The sequence below is a fragment of the Pholcus phalangioides genome, unplaced genomic scaffold (genome assembly GCF_987345545.1).
Source record: "Pholcus phalangioides strain wild (caught in Gottingen) unplaced genomic scaffold, Ppha-v1.0 ptg000005l_1, whole genome shotgun sequence".
NCBI lineage: Eukaryota > Metazoa > Arthropoda > Arachnida > Araneae > Pholcidae > Pholcus > Pholcus phalangioides.
Window position 1 is genome coordinate 12299102 of NW_028301598.1, and position 21265 is coordinate 12320366.

At 51.5% G+C, this 21265-nt stretch overlaps 1 protein-coding gene across 1 annotated transcript; it reads right to left on the minus strand.

Annotated features, from left to right (window-relative positions):
• Positions 1-19478: 19478 nt before the first annotated feature.
• Positions 19479-20846, minus strand: LOC149086310 (uncharacterized). Its single transcript, XM_089232063.1, has one exon. The coding sequence runs from the start codon at positions 20844-20846 to the stop codon at positions 19479-19481; it is 1368 nt and encodes a 455-aa protein (XP_089088189.1).
• Positions 20847-21265: the final 419 nt, after the last annotated feature.

The following is a 21265-nucleotide window of genomic DNA, read 5'->3' on the forward strand; positions in this document are numbered from 1 at the left end:
GTCCCCATCAGGTCATCGTTTCAACAACACAGATTTTTTAGCTTAGTACCAAGTCCCCTGGGAGGGACTTTGGTTTTTAGGGCTGCCCGGGGCGGTCGAGCAGCCTTAGAATTATTTATTGTCGGATTGGGCCACCGACTCTGTATTCTTTTTGGCGCATATATACTCGCATCGTTCAAAACTCTCACTACCGCTAGCTCGGGAACTGCTCCCTTTACGTCTTCCGTATGGGGACGGGGGAGCGCCTTCGGTCGTATCATTGGTGGCTATCTCCAATGATACCCCTCCGGACTTATGCTTTGTAGTGAGGGGGATATCCATGGGCGAGATGAATATCCCATGTCCTGTGTCGGGATAGGGCACCGGCTCGCTAAGTGTCCCACCTGATCCTAGCCGGACGTACGCCAGTCAATTTCTTCTCCCGCCATTAGGCATTGACTTGACGCTTTTGGACTTAGTGCTCCAGGGCTACTTTGTTTTGTCGTCGGGACTTCTATCCCGATCATAGTTACTAGGATTCCAAAATAACCTGTCCCTTGGGGTGTTTCTTTTGATGGAAGCAGCTCTCAAGTGCACGCGGAAGAGTCGATGTGTAGGCATCGACTCGGATCCAACGAAGTTGGACTTAGACAAAATCTGAATGATTTTGTGTTGGACTTCGCTGTCCTTTGCCCGGGAATTCTGGGTCCTGGAGGGACCACGGAAACCCCGGGGCGAAAAATTTAAAGAACCGGGTGGCTCCATTTGGGGTCCCCGGTCCTGATTTTTCCGTGTTATTGACTTATCTGGGCACTACTCCAGTATAAGTCCGAGTTAGGGCTATTGCATCCGGTTGCCAACCCGGTGCCTTAGCTCCACTTGAGAGGAGCTAAGTTTTTACTTGAGTGAGAGCGTGCAGCGTACTTCCATCGAAACTACGCTGTCTTCGCCGATATCAACAAAGTCCAAACTGGGCTTTTGGACTTGTACTTTTAGATATCGTTGCCTCTGTCTCTCGGACAGGTCTGGCCTACAACCAGACGGCCCACACCACGTAGAGGTGCAGCGTAACGGGTGGATAGGGACACCCGTGGGCCAGTAGATAGGGACAATGTCGTGAATCACCTCGGCGCTCTCCCTCAGCGAGGTATCCGCCTCAGGGTCAGCGACCCTCCAAAGCTATCTGCCCGACAATTCCACTAGGGAAACGGCCCGTCATGTCCATCATCCCTGTTGTCAAACCCTCTTGTGCTAGACCTCCACCTGCTCACGTGCAATGTGGTACATCTGCCGCACCGAGGCCGAGCTTTCACCCAGGACATACAGGTAAGTGCGGCTTAGAGAACCTAGCCTTGCTTCACCAATGAACAGCGGACGGAGCGCTTGTCTTACAGCGGGTATTTTCCCTCTTTTGGTCGAGTGAAACCTCCGTTCTTGTACGGGTGGGCCATCTGGTTGTTACTCCAGACTTGAAAACCTTGCCTGGATGGCTTGGCGCACAAGACCCGAGTCCCCCACGGGCAGTGTGAGGGACCTCCGTACGACACTGGTCTGAGACGCTTCATTCGGGTTTTCCCACCTTGTCCCTAAGACGTGGGTTCCTTCTGCCATCAGTCTTCCGAGCTATCCTCCTGGGGATGTCGGACAACTCGCCCAGTGCGCCTCCTACGTGACCACCTTGCCAGTCGGTCCGCATTGAGGGCTACAAACGCAGCTACTGATCCGAAGACGTTTCTCTGTTCTTCATCGTCCACGTTCCATATTGCCCGTCGAATGCGAAAGAGATCCGTAAGATGTGCCGTGTGTGGGCAACGTAGTAGGTAGTGGACTGGGTCCCCTTCCTCGTCCGAGCACACACACCTTCCATCCGCCAGAAATCCTCGCTTTCTTCGAGCGCTTGGGAATCTGCCGTGTCCAGTTAATACTTGGGTAACGTAGAAACTGGTTCCCCAAGCCTTCTTAGGTGACACTCTGTTAATAAATTGGTGGGTGGTCCTCCCCTTATCGGACCGCTCCCATCTTCTCTGCCATTCATCGAGTTCCACTCGGTTACGGACGGAAGCATCTTAGTGTTCACCAGTGTTATGTCTATCCAGGCCCTACCCCATGAGTCCACAAATGTGGGCGGGGAAGTAGAGGTATTGAGCACATGTAGATCATGTTCTTCTATGAAATCCAGGAGACATTCCCCTCTGTCATCCGTTTCTTCAGCGCTCCATATCTCACTCTTGGCATTCCAATCTCCGCCCAAGAAGAGTTTTTCACCTCTGAACTTTGTTAATATTTCTCCTAGTTCTTCCAGGAGCGCTCCGAAGTCCTTTGTCGGTGAGGCATATACCGATACTACCACGAATTCCCCGATTGGAGAACCCGTGATTTGGACTGCCACCAAGTATTTTGACATATACAAGGGGTAACAGCCCAGACTTCTGTCGAATATTGCTACTGCGCTCCATACCTTGGCATCGGCTTGGTGGTATCGCCTTGCTGTTAGGGGTAGGCCTTCTAACACCCAAGGTGCTCTATCAAAGTGTCGCTTCGAATAGGGTTCTTGTAATAACACTATTGACCACTTATACTCCTCCGTATCCGCAACCAGTTGGTACGTCGCCCCTCTGGCCCGACTAGCGTTGTAATGCACTATATTCATTACTTATCTTTTGTTTTGAGTCTCTCTAGTGCCTTCAAATATTGCGGGCACTTCGCATCGGTAGCGGCGTGGTCCATTGGAACGCTTGCTTTATTGGCTCCGTTATACCTCTGGCAGTTTATGCACCGGGGTTTGGACTCCCCTTTAAGCACCGTACATGTCTCCTTTGTGCATTGTTTGGCACATTTGTGGCAAGACTGCTCCTTGGTGCACCGGATTGCCATGTGTCCAAACTCTTGGCACCGGTAACATCTCAGCACTGTGTGGAAGGCGCTGATCCTGTAGCGCTCCCAGGCGCCTTTGATCGCCTTGGCCTCCAGAGCTCTTTGGTGGGCTTCCGGCGTGCAATTAAAGACCCAGTGGGTCGTTCTCCCGTCTTTACTTTTTATCTTGGTGGAGAGCTCAAAGTCCGCCTCCGTGAACCAGGGATTTTTCTTTCCTATTTCTCCGTGTAGGACCTCGTTTGTCCATTCGCTTGGCAATCCGTAGACAACTATCTTCCTCGTCTTTTGGTTGGCTTCTGCCACCTTTATTTTGTTTTTCAATTCCGGCTTAGCTTGAATGAGGGATCGGAGGCTTTCGATCCCCGCCGGTTTCTCTAAGAGCACCAAGACTCCTTCGTTTGGGAGCCTGGCAAAGCCCCGTGCTCCTCCCTCAACCTCATCCGGGTTGATTGCCTTTTTGATGGCATCGATTACATCGTCTGCCTTATCCTCTGGTATCGCCGGGTAGACCAGGAGCTCTCTCCGCTTTCCTGCTGTTCTCTTCTTATTTGACGAGGGGGTGATCTCGCCTTTCTTTTGCTTGTTTCCACCCCTGTTAGTCACCGGTTTAGACGGCTTTGTAGAAGAAGCCGTTGCCTTCTTTGTCTTTGACGTTTTTGGAGGTCCACCGTCTTTGGCGATCTCCGCAAATGTCTTGGACCCCGAAGGGCTTTCACTGGTATTGGTTTCCCGAATAACGGGAGGGATATATGGGCCAGCCATCATCCCTTCACTGGGTCGGCGAAAGGCTAATTCTTTTAGAATGCCGTTTTCGCCCTTTAGCCTGGCTATCTCATCCAAGAGAGCCTCTGCCAGTTGCGTCACCGAGTCAAAATGCACCAGGATTTCACCGTGGGCCTTCTTGGTGATTCCTTTCTCACCGAGCATATATCCTATTAGGCCGGACCTAATTTCACCGAGATTCTTTCTGAGTGGCGGGTTCCCGGGTCCAGCCCGGTTTCCTCCTCCACTCAGTATGGTCGGGTCCTCGCTACTCGGAGTGACCGCGGCCTCACCGGTCTTGTGCTTTCGCAACAAGGTGTCGACAACTTCCGCAATTTCACCTGTCAGGCTATCGCCTGAAACGCTTTGCGCATCAACATTCTCCACTGTCTCCGTATTCGTGTTTGCAGCCATCGATATTTCAACAGTTGCAACCATAAATTGAGAGAGAGGGTTCCCCACTTACGGCAGAGGGCTCCGTGCTGTTTCTCGTACAGAGCACCACATCTGGTCTATTGCTTCCCAGACTGCCACAGCCAAACCTCTGCACCTCGAGGTATCCGTTGTGCTCTAGCGAAGTCGACATTGGCCATTACTCCGGTTACCGGCCTCGGATCCCTTCATTCCCAGGGTTTCCCAAGCGACCGGTAGGGATATATTTTATTCACCCTTGCCGGCGGGTACTTCGCCCGGTCTGTTCACCTCTTCCGGTAACCCTTTCACTTCTTTCCGGGCTAGAGCTCTTCACCGCACTCGTCGGTGAAGCGGGCGCCCCATAGTTCGGAAGAGGAGTTGAAGTCCCCTCCGATGAGCACTTTGTCCTGACTTGTACAGACCGCTAGGGCCCGTTCTAAGTCATCCAGAGCCACCCTGAGGTCGATACTCGGCGGGCAGTACACCGAGATCGCTACTAGGTCTCCTATACTAGACCCAGTAAGTCGGACCGCAACGACATTTCTACTTTCGTAGATGGCGAAGCATCCTAGTGCTCCCTCAAAAACTACCACGCTCGCCCACGGCATCTCCGTGCTAACATGGAACCGCCGTACTCTCGGTGGGACGCCCTGGAGCACCCACCTGCCTTCAACCCTTTGAGAGTACGGCTCCTGCATGAGAACGCATGCCCACTTCATGACGTCCGCATCTGTGACCATCTGGTCCGTAGCCACTCTTGTCCGACTAGCGTTGTAATGAACTACTTGCATTAACGCTTTTCTTCATGCTTTTTCGCTTCTTTTCCTCGAGCCAGACTTAGAGGCTAGGTGACTTGTGGGCAGGTCAGTCTTTCGTGCCTGGTTGTACCTTACGCAGTTGGCACAACTCGGCTCTAGCTCTTTCTTGAGTACCGGACAAGTTTCGTCGGTACATGCACCCCCACACCGGAAACAGACAGCGGCGTACCTACAATTTGCCGCTTTGTGCCCCATTCTCTGGCACTTGAAACATCTCAGTGTTTCTACGTAGGGGCTAAGCGGGTGCCGTTCCCAGTCAGAGCGCACGCACCCTTCACGCATTGCCGCGTCTAATACCTCCACCGGGATCTCCAATATCGCACATCGGCGATCGCCGCGAGACGAGAACGCTCGCACAAGGGTTGTGGCCTCAGCTGGCAGCCACTCCGTTGACTCTACGAGTCTTGGTACTATTTCCTCACTCTTCCAGTCCCCAGGGAGCCGGGAGATGAGAATGCGTGGACGCCGTCCCTCGGCGGACTTAAAGTCCACCTCGTCCACAAGAGCCTCGGTCTTTGCGACCAGGTCTCTGAGTGAGCTAGGGCCCTCACTCTTTTTGCATCGTACCATAAGTCCCTTGTCTTTACCAAGGTGCACGAAACCGTCAACTCCGCCATCGACTGACTTCGGGTTCACGTGCTGCCTCAGCAGCGCCTCCAAATCCCGGCTATTCTTAGTGTTGTCCCGTGGGTACATCACCAAGACGTTGGCTTTGGAGTCCGGCTTTGGTTTGGACCTCGCAGGCGGGAGTGGGCTTTTTGTCACGGTCCTTCCCGAGGGTCCGACTCTAGACCAGCCCTTCTTTTTCCCTGCCTCCTGCATCCCTTCCCTCGCCTTGTTGGCGTAGGTCTGGCTTTGGGCCCCGGCACCTGGTGCCTGCTGACCCGAGGTCTCGTTCGCAACGGCCGCGACACCTTGTGCCTGCTGACCGCCTTTCTTGTCCTTTGGGGCCCCGGCACCTGGTGCCCGCTGACCCTCTTCGCCTTTTCCGGCCCCGGTACCTTGTACCTTCTGACCCTTCGTCACGTTCGGGGAGGCCCCGGTACTTCGTACCTGCTGACCTTTTGGAGCCCCGGCACCTTGTGCCTGCTGACTCTTCTTCGCCTTAGCCTTAGCCTTTTTCTTGGCTCGTTTTATGGCCTTCTTACTTTTCCCACCCGAGGGCTTGTCGCCCTTCGGGATCCCGTCACGTTCAGTATCCTCCGATTCCTCACCTCGGCCTATGGCTGGGCTTGCTGGTGTGGAATCTTTGGTTCTCTGCGAGTCTCGGCCTATGGCTGGGCTTGCTGACTCGACGTTCAAAGTCTTTTTCCCCTTGGCCTCGGCCTGTGGTTGGGCTTGCTGGCCTTGGGTACTTTTCGCTGTCTGGGTTTCTTTATGCTTCATTTTCGGGCTGCTGGTCTGAGTCTGAGCCGATGCCACCACCACGGCTTTCACTGCCGTTATGGGAGACCCTGGGGTCTCGGTGGTCACCGATTGTGTTGGAGGCGAGGCCGCTCGGACCTCCTTCCACACGCGCAACTCCGACTTAACAGTGGCCAGCTCCAACTTCAGGCCCCAGAACCGTCGGTTGTACCCGTTGCTGAGATCGAGGAAGTACCCCCTTACTTGGGCGGCTCTTGCCTTCGAAATCTGTCTGTCCTCCACCAGCGTTTCCTCGAGTTGGCGGTAAATCTCTTGCGAGGTTACCACGTCCTCGACCCGGGTTTCTCGCTCGACTGCGTCGACGACTTCACTGATGGAGGGGACGTTGGTCTCTTCAACCTCGCCATCACTGGTTCTGGTCTCACACTCCTCGGAGGTGGACGGCCCCATGGTGATGTCAATGACCGCTACGTCCTCAGTGTCGCTACCCGGGGTTTCTTCATCTGTGACCTCTCTGACGGGGGATTCGTCCTGAGGGTTTTCCATCTTTTCCGCTAACTGTCCCCTAATATTCGCAAGGACACCAATGAATCCGTTAGCCGCTGCAAGCAACGTTGATCCCGGAACCACGAAGAGGTGGATTCGGCAATTTGCCCTGACCCGAGCGGAGGCTCTAAAGCTTCCCTCTGGCCGCTATAGCACGCACTTGCTTCGCACTTATATGCTGCACTCAGTGAATAAACTCTGGGCTATTGTTCAAAGAGTCAGTTTTTGGCCTTCTAAAGCTTATATCGCAAAGTCAAAAGCAGTAGATAGGGACATAGCTTCGACACCACCAACTGACTCCTTGACCTCTCGTGGAGATATCGAGTCGCCGGCCCGTCAGGGCCCTCCTTCACTGCTCGGGTATAACCACCGAGGAAACGGCGGTCATAGCCACGAACCCACCTTCAATCTCATAGCACTACCTGACACATGACTCCATGGTCTCTTCCGCAGGATTTACCCGCTTCGTCGGCGCTCTTGAGCATCAAGCCGATATAGGTTCGTACGAGAGCAGAGCTTACACTCGTCCGGCGGGACAGGTGCATATTTCAGCACCCACGGCCAGCGGACCTGCTTTGTCAAACAGCGGGCACGTCTATGACCCAGCACCTGCACCTGGCGCTCTTTCACCCTACTATCATCCATCACCTTCCTATTGCTTTCGCTCCCTTTCATGCTTGCACCTAGGCGCAAGTGTCATGCCTCTTTCGTTCTTAGTCCTCTTCAGGGTCCTCTCGAGCCAAGGAGTCCCCTTGAAGAGTCACGAAGCGTCCGACCTCCCGAAAGATAGCCAGCTGCTCCGCGTTTTTGACGTCCCAGGTTGCGCGAGCTTGCCTAAGGGCGATCGTCAGGTTCGCCGTGTACGGGCACCTCAGAAGGTAGTGGAACGAGTTCCCTACCTCGTCGGAGCACCGACACCTGCTATCTGAGATCTGCCCCCAGTCCACTCGTTTCGCTGGGAAGCGGCCATGTCCCGTCACTACCTGGGCCGAGTAGTGATCGGTAACCCAGATCTTATCTCCGGACACCTTTGGGATGAACTCGTAGGTGATGCGTCCCTTAGAGGACCCGTCCCACCTCGCCTGCCAAGCCCTAAGTCCTCGGTGTCTGAGTTGTGTTTGTAGGCCTCGTCTAGAAAGGGGGAACCTCCAATCGCATTCGTCTAATTCCTTTCTGGCTCCTTGCTTAGCAAGTTTATCCGCATGCTCGTTCCCAGGGGTTCCGACGTGTGCTTTCACCCAGTGTAAGCTCAACTCCCTACGTGAACTTTCTTTGGTTACAGCGGTCGCCAGATCCCAGAGATACGGATCTTCGCTTCGGAGATTTTTGATAGCCTCTAGGACAGAGCGACTATCTGTGAGTATCCTCACATTCTCACCACTTGGGATATTATTCCCAACATATTCTACTGCCCGCATCAGCGCATGCGCCTCTTCCTGGACATTATCTGCTTCGACATTAAGTCTATAGGACCTCTGATCTTCAAGGTTCCCATCCTTGAGATAGCAGAAGGCAGAGCCCACCTTCTCTCCCGACTTGCTGCCGTCCGTGAAGATCTCCACCCCCCTGTCCGTTTGGTCCCCATTTGACCACGAACAGGATGGCCAATCGGCCGGGTGTGTTCTCCAACTTGGTAGACTTCTTTGCAAGTGGGGGACTGGTCCCATAAACGTCGTACTGCCAAGTTTTGCTCGGAAAACGGCTGCCTCCATTCCGGCCTGTAAGTCCAGCGGAAGACAGCCTGCTATAACGGCTAAAGCCTCGTTCGAAACCGTGTTATAGGCACGTGTGATCGACTTCAATGCTGGGCGTTGGAGTATGTTCAAACTTCTTGCCTGTTGGTCCGTGTCGGTTTGCCACACTCCGACCCCATACAATGCGAGGGGTGTAATGTGATGGGCCTCCTCGTGGTGCACCCTGGGTAACGCCAAATCTATCACACGTCATTGTCATCGCTTTTTGTGCTCATATACTTCACCTTCAATAGCCCAAATTACATGTTTATTTTTACACATCTTGCAGTACATGTCTTGCGTCTCGTTTCGTCCTATACATGTATGTCTTCTGTGTCCAACCCCTCATTGTGGGCCCCGCTCCGGCGGGGAGGGGTCCTCCCGGATGGGGCATTGCTTCTAGCGTATGCTCCATCCGGGACGCTGTCTACCTGCGTGTTTGCCGTGCGTGGAGACCCGTAAGGCTGGAGATGGGGATCCTGGTTAGCCTGATGCGCTAGCTTTGGCCTCGGATTCAGCCGAAACGGGAGGCTTGGATTAGCCCCGTCCAGGTCAATCGGCTGTGGTCGCCTCGGTGGCTGAAGGGGTTACACTACTAGGCAGGTAGAGGGGCCGGGCCTGCCGGACGTTGTTGAGGTTTGTTGGTGCTGCTTCACGACGATCTTGGATCTTGAACGCGTCAGCTCGCCTGCTTTGGTGGTGTATAGCTCTCACCTAACCTGACGTTGCTACTAACCTTCACCGGTTACGTGTGCGCGTCCCCTCGTAGGGCGGCATGGTGGGTGGGAGTGGAACAATACCCATTCAAATATGGGAAAAACAAAAAATGCACCAAAACGTCAAAGAACTACTCTAAGTGAAACAATTGTCACAGAAACCGCTTCTTCAAATCTATCATTTGTCTCATTCTTCTTCTTGCATAGCTCTGATACCAATAAACAGCTGTCAAAAGTATCACCATTCTTGATTGATAAAGCTCTCTATGGCGCAGTTGGAACTCTGAAATCAGTGAAGGCTCTCCGTTCAGGAGACCTACTCGTCGAAACTAACACTCCCAAACAAGCCGAACTCATTCAGAAGCTCACATCTCTCGGGGACATACCCATAACAGTCAAAATCCACCCCACGCTGAATTATTCACGTGGTGTCATCTCAGACCCTAACTTAATTAACATGGATGAAGATGAACTAACCCAGGAGCTAGCGTCTCAAGGCGTAACATCTGCCAAACATATTATGAGCCGCAAAGATGGCAATCTAGCTCCATCACGTAATATAATCCTGACATTTTCATCCCCAACATTACCTAAAGATATCAAAATAGGTTATTATAACCTCAAAATCCGGCCATACATTCCTAACCCTGTTCGATGCTTCAACTGCCAAAAATACGGTCACTCACGAACGGCGTGCCGCAGTCAACCCACCTGCGCAAAATGCGGTGAGAAGGACCACATTTCGGACAACTGCACTTCAACATCATTCAAGTGCGTCAATTGCGGTGGCGACCACCCCGCATTTGACAGAAAGTGTCCGAAATGGAATGAAGAAAAAGAGATTCAGAAGATCAAGGTCCTAAATAACATCTCATATATTGAAGCACGTCGTCGTATAATCCCTAACCGAACTCCAATAGCTAGTAGATCATACTCTAATATGGTAACAAATCCATCAACAGCTAATACGACTAACAATGTCACCAAAGCATCCGTAACAACTCAGACTGAACCAATAGCTGATACATCAACTCAAACATCATCTAACCAATCGTGTAATAGTTGTGGCTGCTGTTGCTCTGCTGGATTACGGAAGGAGTCCACCACCTCCGAAGAAGCAGGAAAAGCAACAGCGAACACATTCAAAGTAACTACAGCTACTCAGACAAAAATCAATAGTGGAAATAAATCTAAAATTAAACTATTCAAGACCGGATATTCAAGAAAAGCCATTCAGAGAACAAAGAAGCAGCCTACATTACAAAACATGTCACTTCTTGATGACAAATCAATTGGTGACATGGATCTCGATAATCCTACAGAATCCGGTACTACTCGCCGGAAATTGGACCGAAATAAGTTCAAAGACCTTGAACCGTCTACATCTATTTGAAATTTATGGCCAACATTATTCAATGGAACATTCGTGGTCTTAGATCGATCCAATCACGAAGATCTCAAGGATTTAATCGCTATCATCCTGTTTGCGTGGCACTCCAGGAAACTTTCACGAAGCCCTCGGAGACATGGAACATTAGGCGACATTCCCTGTTCCGTATCAATTACGATGACGGGAGTAGAGCTTGCCGCGGTGTTGCTCTGCTGGTTCCACATCACGTGTCGTCGCGCGTTCTAACGCTGCGCACGAACCTGCAAGCCATCGCGGTGGAAATTTCTACTGGCCTAAGAATTACCATCTGTTCCATTTATTTGCCACCAAATGACACCATCTTACAGAGAGATCTAGAAGATCTGATTGATCAATTACCTCCACCATTTTTTCTTCTTGGAGACTTCAATGCTCATAACATAATATGGGGTTCTAACAGCAACACCCCTCGTGGGGAAATGGTAGAACGGCTGTTAGAAGACATGGACCTTGCCATCATGAATGATGGCAGTTTCACTCATTTCCATGCCCCAAACAATAGTTTCACTGCAATAGATTTATCGTTATGCTCACCTTCACTCTTGCCCAAATGGTCCTGGTCGGTTGATCCGGACCTCCACGGGAGCAATCATTTTCCTCTAGTGGTTAAGTGCCTTGATCGAAGCCATAGCACACCTGAGGTTCCTCCTCGGTGGAAGCTTGTGGCCGCCCGATGGGCAGACTTCACGGTCAAGGCAGAAATCACGGAGGATATGGTTTCGCAACCCGACGTCGACCGCTGTGTCGACCTTGTGACCAGTTGTATCATCTCTGCAGCAAATGAAACAATACCCAAAGTCTCCTCGAAACTTCCTAAATTTCCTAAACCTTGGTGGAACCACGAATTTAATCTTACTATTAAAGCACAAAAGAAAGCATGGAGTAGGTTCCGGCGGTATCCTACCCATGACAACAAGTTGGCATTTTTAAAAGCAAAGGCGATAGCGAGAAGAACCAGGCGCCAGACTCAACGCGAGTCCTGGCAAAAGTTTACCACGGGAATCAATTCATCTACTTCATCTAAAGTCATTTGGGACCGGATCCGAAAAATCAATGGTCATTATCAGTCTCATCCGATCACTATTTTAAATACCAATGGCACTATTATCAGCGATGTGAGGGATATTGCGGATACCATCGCCGCCCATTTCGCCGCTGTCTCCAGTCATGCGAACTAACCCCCATCGTTTCATCCCATTAAATCATCAGCCGAACGTACATCGTACACCTTCCGGCCTTTTACACCGGAGGGGTACAATTCATTGTTCACCCTTCATGAACTGACGACGGCCTTGCAGCGAAGTCCTGACTCAGCTGTAGGGCCCGATGCTATTCATTATTCCATGATTCGGCATCTATCACCAGAATCACTGTCACATTTACTTATTTTATTCAATCGGATCTGGGTCAGCCATTCATTTCCTGATACCTGGCGAGCAGCCATTGTTCTTGCATTCCCGAAGCCTGGAAAAAATCCTCAGCAACCTAACAGTTACAGACCTATTGGTTTGACCAGTCGTCTATGTAAGCTCATGGAACGCATGGTCAACTATCGCCTTATGCACTACCTTGAGGTTAACAATATTTTATCGAAACATCAAAGCGGCTTTAGACGGTTCAGGTCAACAACATGCAATTTGTTACGCCTTGAGACATCAATAAGACAAGCATTTGTGAAGAGGGAGCATATGCTAGCCATATTTTTCGACATAGAGAAGGCCTACGACCGTACTTGGAGGCATGGAATTCTTTCTGACCTCTATAATAGCGGCTTGCGGGGCAACTTGCCCATTTTCATTAAGAACTTTCTTGCTCGCCGCATCTTCCAGGTACGGATCGGAAGCACATTATCAGCTCCCCAAATTCAAGAACAAGGTGTACCTCAAGGTAGTATTTTAAGTGTGACACTTTTTATTTTGAGACTCAACGGGGTGTTGAACCAACTCCCGTTGTCAGTCACTGGCGCACTTTACGTGGATGATCTGTTGATATCATATCAATCAGTGAATATGAGGTCAGCCGAGAGACAATTACAAACTGCTCTCAACAAGATCAGCAAGTGGGCTCATGATAACGGTTTCTCTTTCTCCGCTGACAAAACCGTCGCTGTGCATTTTTGCCGGCGTCGTGAGCTTCATGATGACCCACAATTATTTTTAAATAATAGTCAAATACCTATTGTAGAGAATACAAAATTCCTCGGCATTACATTTGACAAGAAACTTACATTTAAACCTCATATTGCACAATTGAGAGCTCGTTGCACGAAGACGATGAACCTCTTGAAGGTCATCTCGTCTACATCATGGGGAGCAGACCGTAAGTCACTCATTCACTTGTATAAAGCTCTAATAAGATCAAAGCTTGACTACGGCTCCATTGTATACGGGTCAGCACCTCGGAGTCATCTGAGTGTGCTCGACCCAATTCATCATCTCGCTCTCCGCATTTGCTCTGGAGCTTTCCGAACTTCTCCCATGGAAAGCCTCTATGTCGAATGCAACGAGCCATCACTGACATCAAGACGGCAGCAACTTTCCTTGAAATATTTTATCAAGGTGAAATCTTTTCCAGATCATCCACTTCGTAATGTCATTTTTAATCCCTCATTTCATAGACTTTTTGCGGCTCGACCTTCATGTGTTCCATCTTACGGTCTTCGTATGAGGGCACTTGTGGAAGAACTAGAATTAAACATCAGTCGCGTGGCCCCAATTGCTTGGCAACTGGCACCATGGGAGCAGTCTCTGCCAGATGTTTCTCTTTCATTATCATCATACTCTAGAGCCACCACAGCAGATGTCATATATCGACAGATATTCTCACAGGGGTAGGTACAACAGGTACTTTCCCATATATACCGACGGCTCTAAGAGCCCTGGGCATGTCGGTTGTGCCTACATCTGCTGTGAGGAGACATCTTTCAAACTTCCCGACATATTTTCTATTTACTCGGCAGAGCTGTACGCAATCCTTCAGGCTCTACGTCATATACGACGCAAACGCCACCGACGATGCATCATTTATAGCGACTCTCTTAGCTCATTGCAAGCATTGTGTTCTTTTACTTTTCACATTCATCCATTTATTCATGCCATTTTTCATGAACTGCATCACCTCATTCATCACGGTACCACAGTAAAATTTTACTGGGTACCAAGTCATGTAGGAATACCGGGCAACGAAAAAGTAGACAACGCAGCTCGAACAACAACTAACATTGATAATAGCCTTTTGGTACCTGCCAGTGACCACTTCTCAATCCTCCGGGAAGTGATGCATCGCCACTGGCAGGATCATTGGAACAATCAAATTAATAATAAACTTCATGCCATCAAGCCCACACTTGGCCACTGGCGTTCGAGCTGCAGGACTAACCGAAAGGAGGAAGTTCTGCTTGCCCGGTTGCGCATAGGACACAGTCGCCTCACACAATCATATTTATTATTACGAGAGAGTCAACCAGAGTGCCCTCATTGTCAAAGTCCATTGACCATTGCTCATGCTTTTACTTGTTCACATCATCATCATTTTAGGACCGCTTTTGGTCATAGTCATCTTTCACTTCATGACATTTTAAATGACAATAGCGATGCATCTCGCATTTTTAAATTCATCAAAGCCATTGGTTTATACGACAAATTATAGTTTTTACAATTTATGTCATTGTTTTACGTTTCATGTTCCGTTTTATATGTTTTAGTTTTTTGACATGACAGAATGACATTTTTCTCATTTTTATGTCTTGCTTTGGCGCAGTTTGACCAAAATGGTCCTTGCGCCAATAAATTGAAAATCCAATCCAATCCAATCCATACAATGCGATTCGTTCTATAGCCAACTTATACACTCGCCTCAGGGCGTGGGACTTAAGTCCCCAGTGTAGTCTGGCCACTCGCCCTAGCTTGAACGTCAGGTTCCGGACCTTCCCCCGGACATCCTCCAGATGAGGTCCCCAAGAAAGCCTGTCGTCCAGCTCAAACCCTAGCACTCTCATACGGCGGTCAAAATGTATGGAGGACCCATACATCCTGACAACTGGGTATCGTTCGGTTTTCCCCCATCTGAACCGATTGGCTCTTTCTGTGGCAAGCCACGATCCGAGCTTCTTTGCCACATGCAGGTATATACCGACTGACTTCTCTGGGCTCAGTTTCATTTTGTGCGCCATCAACCATTCAGTGAGTACTCGCATCCCATGATTGGCACGCCTTTCGACGGCCGCTCGAGATTGTCCCGTAATGATCATGACCAGATCATCCGCATAAGCCTGAGTGCTTACGCCCTCTGGCATTGGGAGATCCAACACCTGGTCCATCACCACGTTCCAGAGGAACGGACTTAAGCACGAACCCTGAGGTGTGCCTCTATCCAGACCCCGCGAGGTCTTGTAACCATCAACTTCCAAGGAGATGGTACGCTCAACTAAGAAGTCTTTTATGACTTCGAACAGATTTCTGGGCACTTTTGCTGAGCGTAATCCAGAGAGGATATCTTCGAAGCTAACTGTATCGAAAGCTCCCACCACATCGACTGCTATAACGGCTGCAGATTCACCGTTATCCCTTGCCTCCCGCACCAGGGTTACTAGATTGTGGATCGCGGAGGATGTACATCTCCGGTCCCTGAACCCATATTGGTTTGGGTGACTTAGGTCTTGCAGTTCGAAGTGGTATTTGAGGCGCTCCAATATTAACTTCTCAAATACCTTCCCGAGGATGGACACCACGCAGATCGGTCTCATGGCCCGCGGGTCATCTACCGGTCTGCCATCCTTAGGAATCAGCACGACTCTTCCTTCCTTCCAGCTGCGAGGGAAGGCCCCAGTTTCCAGACAGCCATTGAACAAGTCCAACAGCACATCTGGGGCGGCTGCGTCTAATTCACGCACACAGCCATCCGTTACACCGTCTAAGCCAGCGGCCTTCCCCTTTCGGAGAGACGCGATGGCCCGAGATAGCTCCTGGCGCGTAAAGACCCTGTCATCCACTGTCAATGGGTATTCCCGCCATGCCCGGAGACGCCGTTCTCTCTGAGGCGGAGTTTCCTTGGCTCTGTCTTCCTTTAGGAAGAGACCGTCCAGGATAGCCTCCACTGCCTCTTCAAGACTCCGAGCGGGCTCCCCATTCCGAGTTCGGACCGCATGAAACTGCAAGGGTTTAGAAGTCTTACCCGTCAACACCTTGTACACAGAACGGAATGGATTCTCGCTTTGTTCTTCGCAGAAGTTCTTCCAACTGTTCAATTTGGCCAGTCGAAGTCCCTTCTTGTAGCGGGCTAGGTCGGATTTGTATTCACGCACCTTCCTAGCCCGGAGCTCCGGTTCCCTCTCTTTCTTGTACCGACGTTCCGACTTCCTCACTTGCACCCGAAGGGCCGTTAAGTTGTCGTTCCACCAAGGTACGAGAGTTCCCCGCGCCCCTGTTCTGGGACGGCGAGCCGTACACCGTTGCGCTGTGGTGTACATCAACTCAGCTAAATCCTTCGCAAACTCTCTCGGAGTTGCTATAAGCCTGTCCGTTCGCGAAAGTAAGTTCGACTCACTCACAAGTTGCCGATAGTGCTTCCAATCCACTCGCTTATCCAGGATTCGACCGGGGCGATCGGTGCGATTCCTGTTTCGAGCCTCGTTACCCAGCTTACACAAGACGTATCTGTGCACGCTAGGTACCACTAGCACGTCCCAACTGATCATCGACGCATGCAAGTTGGTTTTCACCAATATTAAATCCAGCCACGCTTCCCCCGTTTGAGAGATATAGGTGGGGGGAGATACCGTAGTATTCATCACATGATAGTCTATTCGCTCGATGCACTCCATGAGCTCCTCACCGCGCTCGTCGGTAAAGGGGGCGCTCCAAAGATCCGAGGAAGAGTTTAAGTCTCCCCCGATCAGGACTCTATCCAGACTCGTACAGCACGCAAGCGCCCTGTCTAAGTCATCCAGAGCCGCCCTTAGGCCGGTGGGCAGTACACCGAGATCACCACCAAGTCCCCCACATCAGACTTGGTTATTCTGACTGCTACCTCGTTTCTACTTACGTAGATCGCGAAGCATCCGAGTCCTCTACCAAAGACTACCACACTACTCCACGGCATATCACCTGTGACATGGAATCTTCGTACCCTCAGTGGGATACCCTGGAGTACCCACTGTCCTTCAACCTTCTGAGAGTACGGTTCTTGCATGAGCACGCATCCCCACTTGTGCGTCTCTGGCCAGTTGGTCCGATGCCAATCTGGCCCTACTAGCATTATATTGTAAGATATACATTAATGCTTCTTTTTCATGCTTAGCTTCTTCTGCTTCTCAAGCCAGTTTCGAATACTGGGACATTGAAAGTCACTTGCCTGGTGACCAGTGGGCAGGTCGGTCTTATGTGCCTCATTGTGCCTAGCGCAGTTGGCACAATTCGGAGTTGCCTTCTTTTCGAGCACCGGACAGGTCTGTTTGTCGGTGCACGTACCTCCGCATCTGGGGCAGACTGCGGCATGCTTACAGCTAGCTGCTCTATGTCCCATTCTCTGACACTTGAAGCATCTCAGTGCTTCGACATATGGGCTAATCCTATGTCTTTCCCAGTCCGAGTACGCATACCCGTCACGCATGGCGGACGCAAATTCCTCGGCTGAGAGCTCCAATACCACACATCGGTGGTCGCCGCGAGACGAGAACGTTCGCGTAAGGGGCGTGACTTCAGCTGGCAGCCACGTAGTACGCTCGCGAAGTTTCCCCAGAACTTCGTCCTCTTTCGGGATCCTGGATATGAGGATTTTTGGACGCCGTCCCTCGGTAGCCTTTATGACTACCTCGTCCTTGAGCGTCTCCGTTTGGGAGATCAACTCTCTGAGTGAGCCCACACCCTCACTCGTTTTGAGCCGTACCATGAGCCCCTTACCTTCATTGAGGTGCACAAGTCCCTCAGTGCCGCCCAACACGGCCTTCGGGTCTACCTGCGCCCTCAACAACGCCTCCAAATCCCGACTAGACTTGGTGCTGTCTTTAGGAACTAACACCAAGACGTTAGCCTTGGAGCTCTGCCTTGGATTGGACCTCGCAGGGGGACTCGGTTTGGTCGCTTTTGCGGGTTTGCCCTTAGGGCCCACCTTCGTCCAACCTTTCTTTCCCTGCTCACCCTTTGCGGCATCTCGTGCCTGATGACCTGAGGTCTCGTTCGTCTGGGCCCCGGCACCTTGTGCCTGCTGACCCTTTTTCTTTTTGCCTTTTTTGGCCCCGGCCCCTTGAGCCTGCTGACCATCTGCGTTACGGGGGGCCCCGGCACCTTGTGCCTGCTGACCCTTTGTCTTTTTCGGGCGTTGGGAGGCCCCGGTATCAGATACCTGCTGACCTGAGGACTTAGCCTCGGCACCTGGTGCCTGCCGGCTGCCCTTCTTACCACCCGAGGACTTGGCGCCCTTCGGGATCCTGACACGTTCGGTTTCTGCTTCGGGACTTTCACCTCGGCCTATGGTTGGGCTTGCTGGTTTCGGTCCTTCAGCTGGCAAGTCTCGTCCTGTGGTCGGGATTACTGACTTGCCTTTCTTAGTCGCCAAGGTCTCGAGCTGTGGTTGGCTTTGCTGACCATTGGTTTTGTCATTTGTCTTGCCCGCTGTTCCAGCCTCGTCCTGTGAGTGGGATTCCTGGGTGGAAACAGTCTGGGTCTTGACACTGCGGGTGGGGGGTCGGGCTTGTGACTGTCGTGACTCCACGGTTTTCACTACCGTGTTGCCACTAGTCATTTGGGCGAGGAGGATGGTCTCTCCACACCTTCAGTTGTGCCTTCACCTCCGCTACTTCAATCGACAGGGCATTGTGACGACTGTCGTATATTTTCGAGAGATCTTGGAAGACCTGCTTGATCTGCACGGCCTTCTCCTTCCCGATATTTCTGTTGCTCACCAGGATCGCATCGAGTTGTTGGTAGAGCTCATTTGCTCCGTCCAACTCCTCGGCCCGTATCTCGACTTCGACCTCATCCACCAGATCCCTTATGGTGGGCATTATTAAATGCGTAACCTTCTGGCTGGTCTCGGAGCTTTCACTGCTCCCTCCCAGTCCTCCGGCCGGCTGGTCACGTACGTAGTAGGGGACGTCACTATGAGAATCAGAGCCCTCCTCAGAGAGTTGGGTCTTATATTCTGAAGCCAGGACGCCTTCCTCTAGTACCTCCTCGAAATCGAGCCTGGGGTCTTCCGTCACAGTGCTGGGCTGGGCACCGTGGAATCTATTTCCCGTCAAATCGATGACCTCGGCGAGGGGTGTCTCCTCGTGAGGATTTACAACCGTCTCGGGTTGCTGCATTATCCCCACTATCTAACGCTAAAACACCAACCGATTCCGTTAGCCGTTACTATTGCAACGTTGATCCCGAAAACCACGTAGAGGTGGAATCGGTTTTCGCTACTGACCGGAGCGGATGCCCGGAAGCCTCCCTCTGGCCGCTTTTGCACGCTTGCTTCGCACAATTCTTTCGCTTAGTCTTATTAGATAAACTCTGGGCTATTGTCTAATAAGCTAGCTAGGCACTCTGAGACTTATATCGCTTTAAGATTGGCAAAAACAAGTGGTGTCCCTTCCGGGAGTAGATAGGGACAGTGAGCGGTTACATCAACGCGTCGCCTTACCTCTGTGAGGCATCCGACAGCAGTTAACCCAGCCGAAACGGCCGTTGTCTAACTATCCGGCGAGCCGGAACCACCGGTCAAGCACGACCAACATGACACCCAGCCTGGGAACCTTTAGATATGCTCCGAACAAGGATTCCCTTTAAGGCATGTCAGAGGTTGTGACTTGGCGCAGCTGGGGAGATACCAGGGGGGGAAGGTCTGGCCTTCCCTCTCGTCAGCGGGCCCTCCGAGCAAGGGAAGCCGCATGACGCGACACGAAGCTTGCGACAGCCGCAAAGTCCGCGCGCTGTTGGTCGCATAACACGTCCCACTGGACCGCACCGTTCCTGAAGATCCCCGAGATGTGTCTGGTATGCGGGCAACGGAGAAGATAGTGGAACGGGTCCCCCACTTCATCCGAGCACACACACCTCGCATCTTCTATCTGCCCAAGCTTCGCTCGAGTAGATGGGAATCTTCCGTGACCAGTTAGTACTTGGGCTACGTAGAAACTGGTCACTAGCACTCTTAAACATTGTACCTTAGGCAGGAACCGATAAGTGATCCTGCCTGTAGACGCTATGTCCCATTTGGTCTGCCAGACTCTTATCGCTCTGGACTTCAACTCGGTCTTCGTGGCTTGCATGGTCTTATTGAAATGCCACACCGCCTCTTGCTCCGGTCTTCTGGCTGCCCTCTTTGCCATCCGGTCCGCTAACTCGTTCCCTGGAATGTTGACATGTGCACGCACCCATCGGAGCTTGATGACTCGGCGGGTCATCTCACTTCTTAGGGCCGCTGCCAACTCCCATAGGAACGGTTCCGTGGTCTTGAGTGACTGCATTGCCTGCAACACCGAGAGACTATCCGTTAGTATGGTCACCGTGGTGTGCAGGTCCAACGACTCCTGCACCCACTCCAGAGCCTTGCGAATAGCGAAAGCTTCCGCTTGATAGTTGTCGGCAGACCTATTTAGCCTAAATAGGCCATCACACTTATGATCGCCCTCAAGGAATACGCAGTAGGCAGAGCCCACTTTCATACCCTCTTTGCTGCCATCCGTGAATATCTCCCAGCCTTTGTCCCTTTGTTTTCCGCGTCTCCACGGGCAACTGGGACGATCGGCCGGGTGATAATTCCACTTCGGGTTCGCTCGAACGACCGGATCTACTGATCCGTAGAAATTTGCAGGGATGTCGTTGGCAACCCTGAAAATAGCACACTCCATTCTCGCCTGGATGTCCAGCGGCATTGTTCCCGCCAGAACCGCTAAGGATTCTGTCGAGGCAGTCTTATACGATCTACAAATAAATTTATTACACTTACGCTGGGCCTGGAGCAACATCTCGTCTTGTTCTCCTGTGGCCTTGTACCAAACTCCGACTCCGTAGAGTATCTTCCGCTCGATGGCTGCCTTATATAAATACCTGAGGGCTGGCGCTTTGAGCCCCCAATGAGCTCGCGCCACCCTTCCTAGTCGGTAGACTGACTTTTTGACCTGTGTACTCACCTCGTGCACATGAGGGGTCCAGAGAAGTCGCTCATCCAGAGTTATGCCAAGGATCTTGACACAGTCACGGAATCTTATTGACTCACCTTCCATTCGGATGGTGGGCCGACGGCAGACCTTTCCCGGTGTTTTGGGATATTATAGCCCTAAGGTCTTGGAGGGACTGAACTTGATCTTGTGCTCCCTACTCCATGTAGAGAGCTTGCTCAATGCCAACGTTCCTTTCCTCTCGACCGCTGCTCTCGAGTGTCCCGTCACGAGCAAGACCAAATCGTCCGAGTATGCCTGTAGGGTGACCCCCACTGGCAATCGCAGCCTTAAGAGCTGGTCTGCCACGACGTTCCACAGGAAGGGCGAGAGGCATGATCCTTGCGGCGTGCCCCTGCCTAGCTCTCGCTGGGTCCGGTATTGTTGGACTTCCAACATTATTTTTCGGTTCCTCAGAAAGTCTTTGAGGACTTTCAAGATATTCCGAGGAACCTGAGCACTGATCAGTCCCACCAGTATGTCCT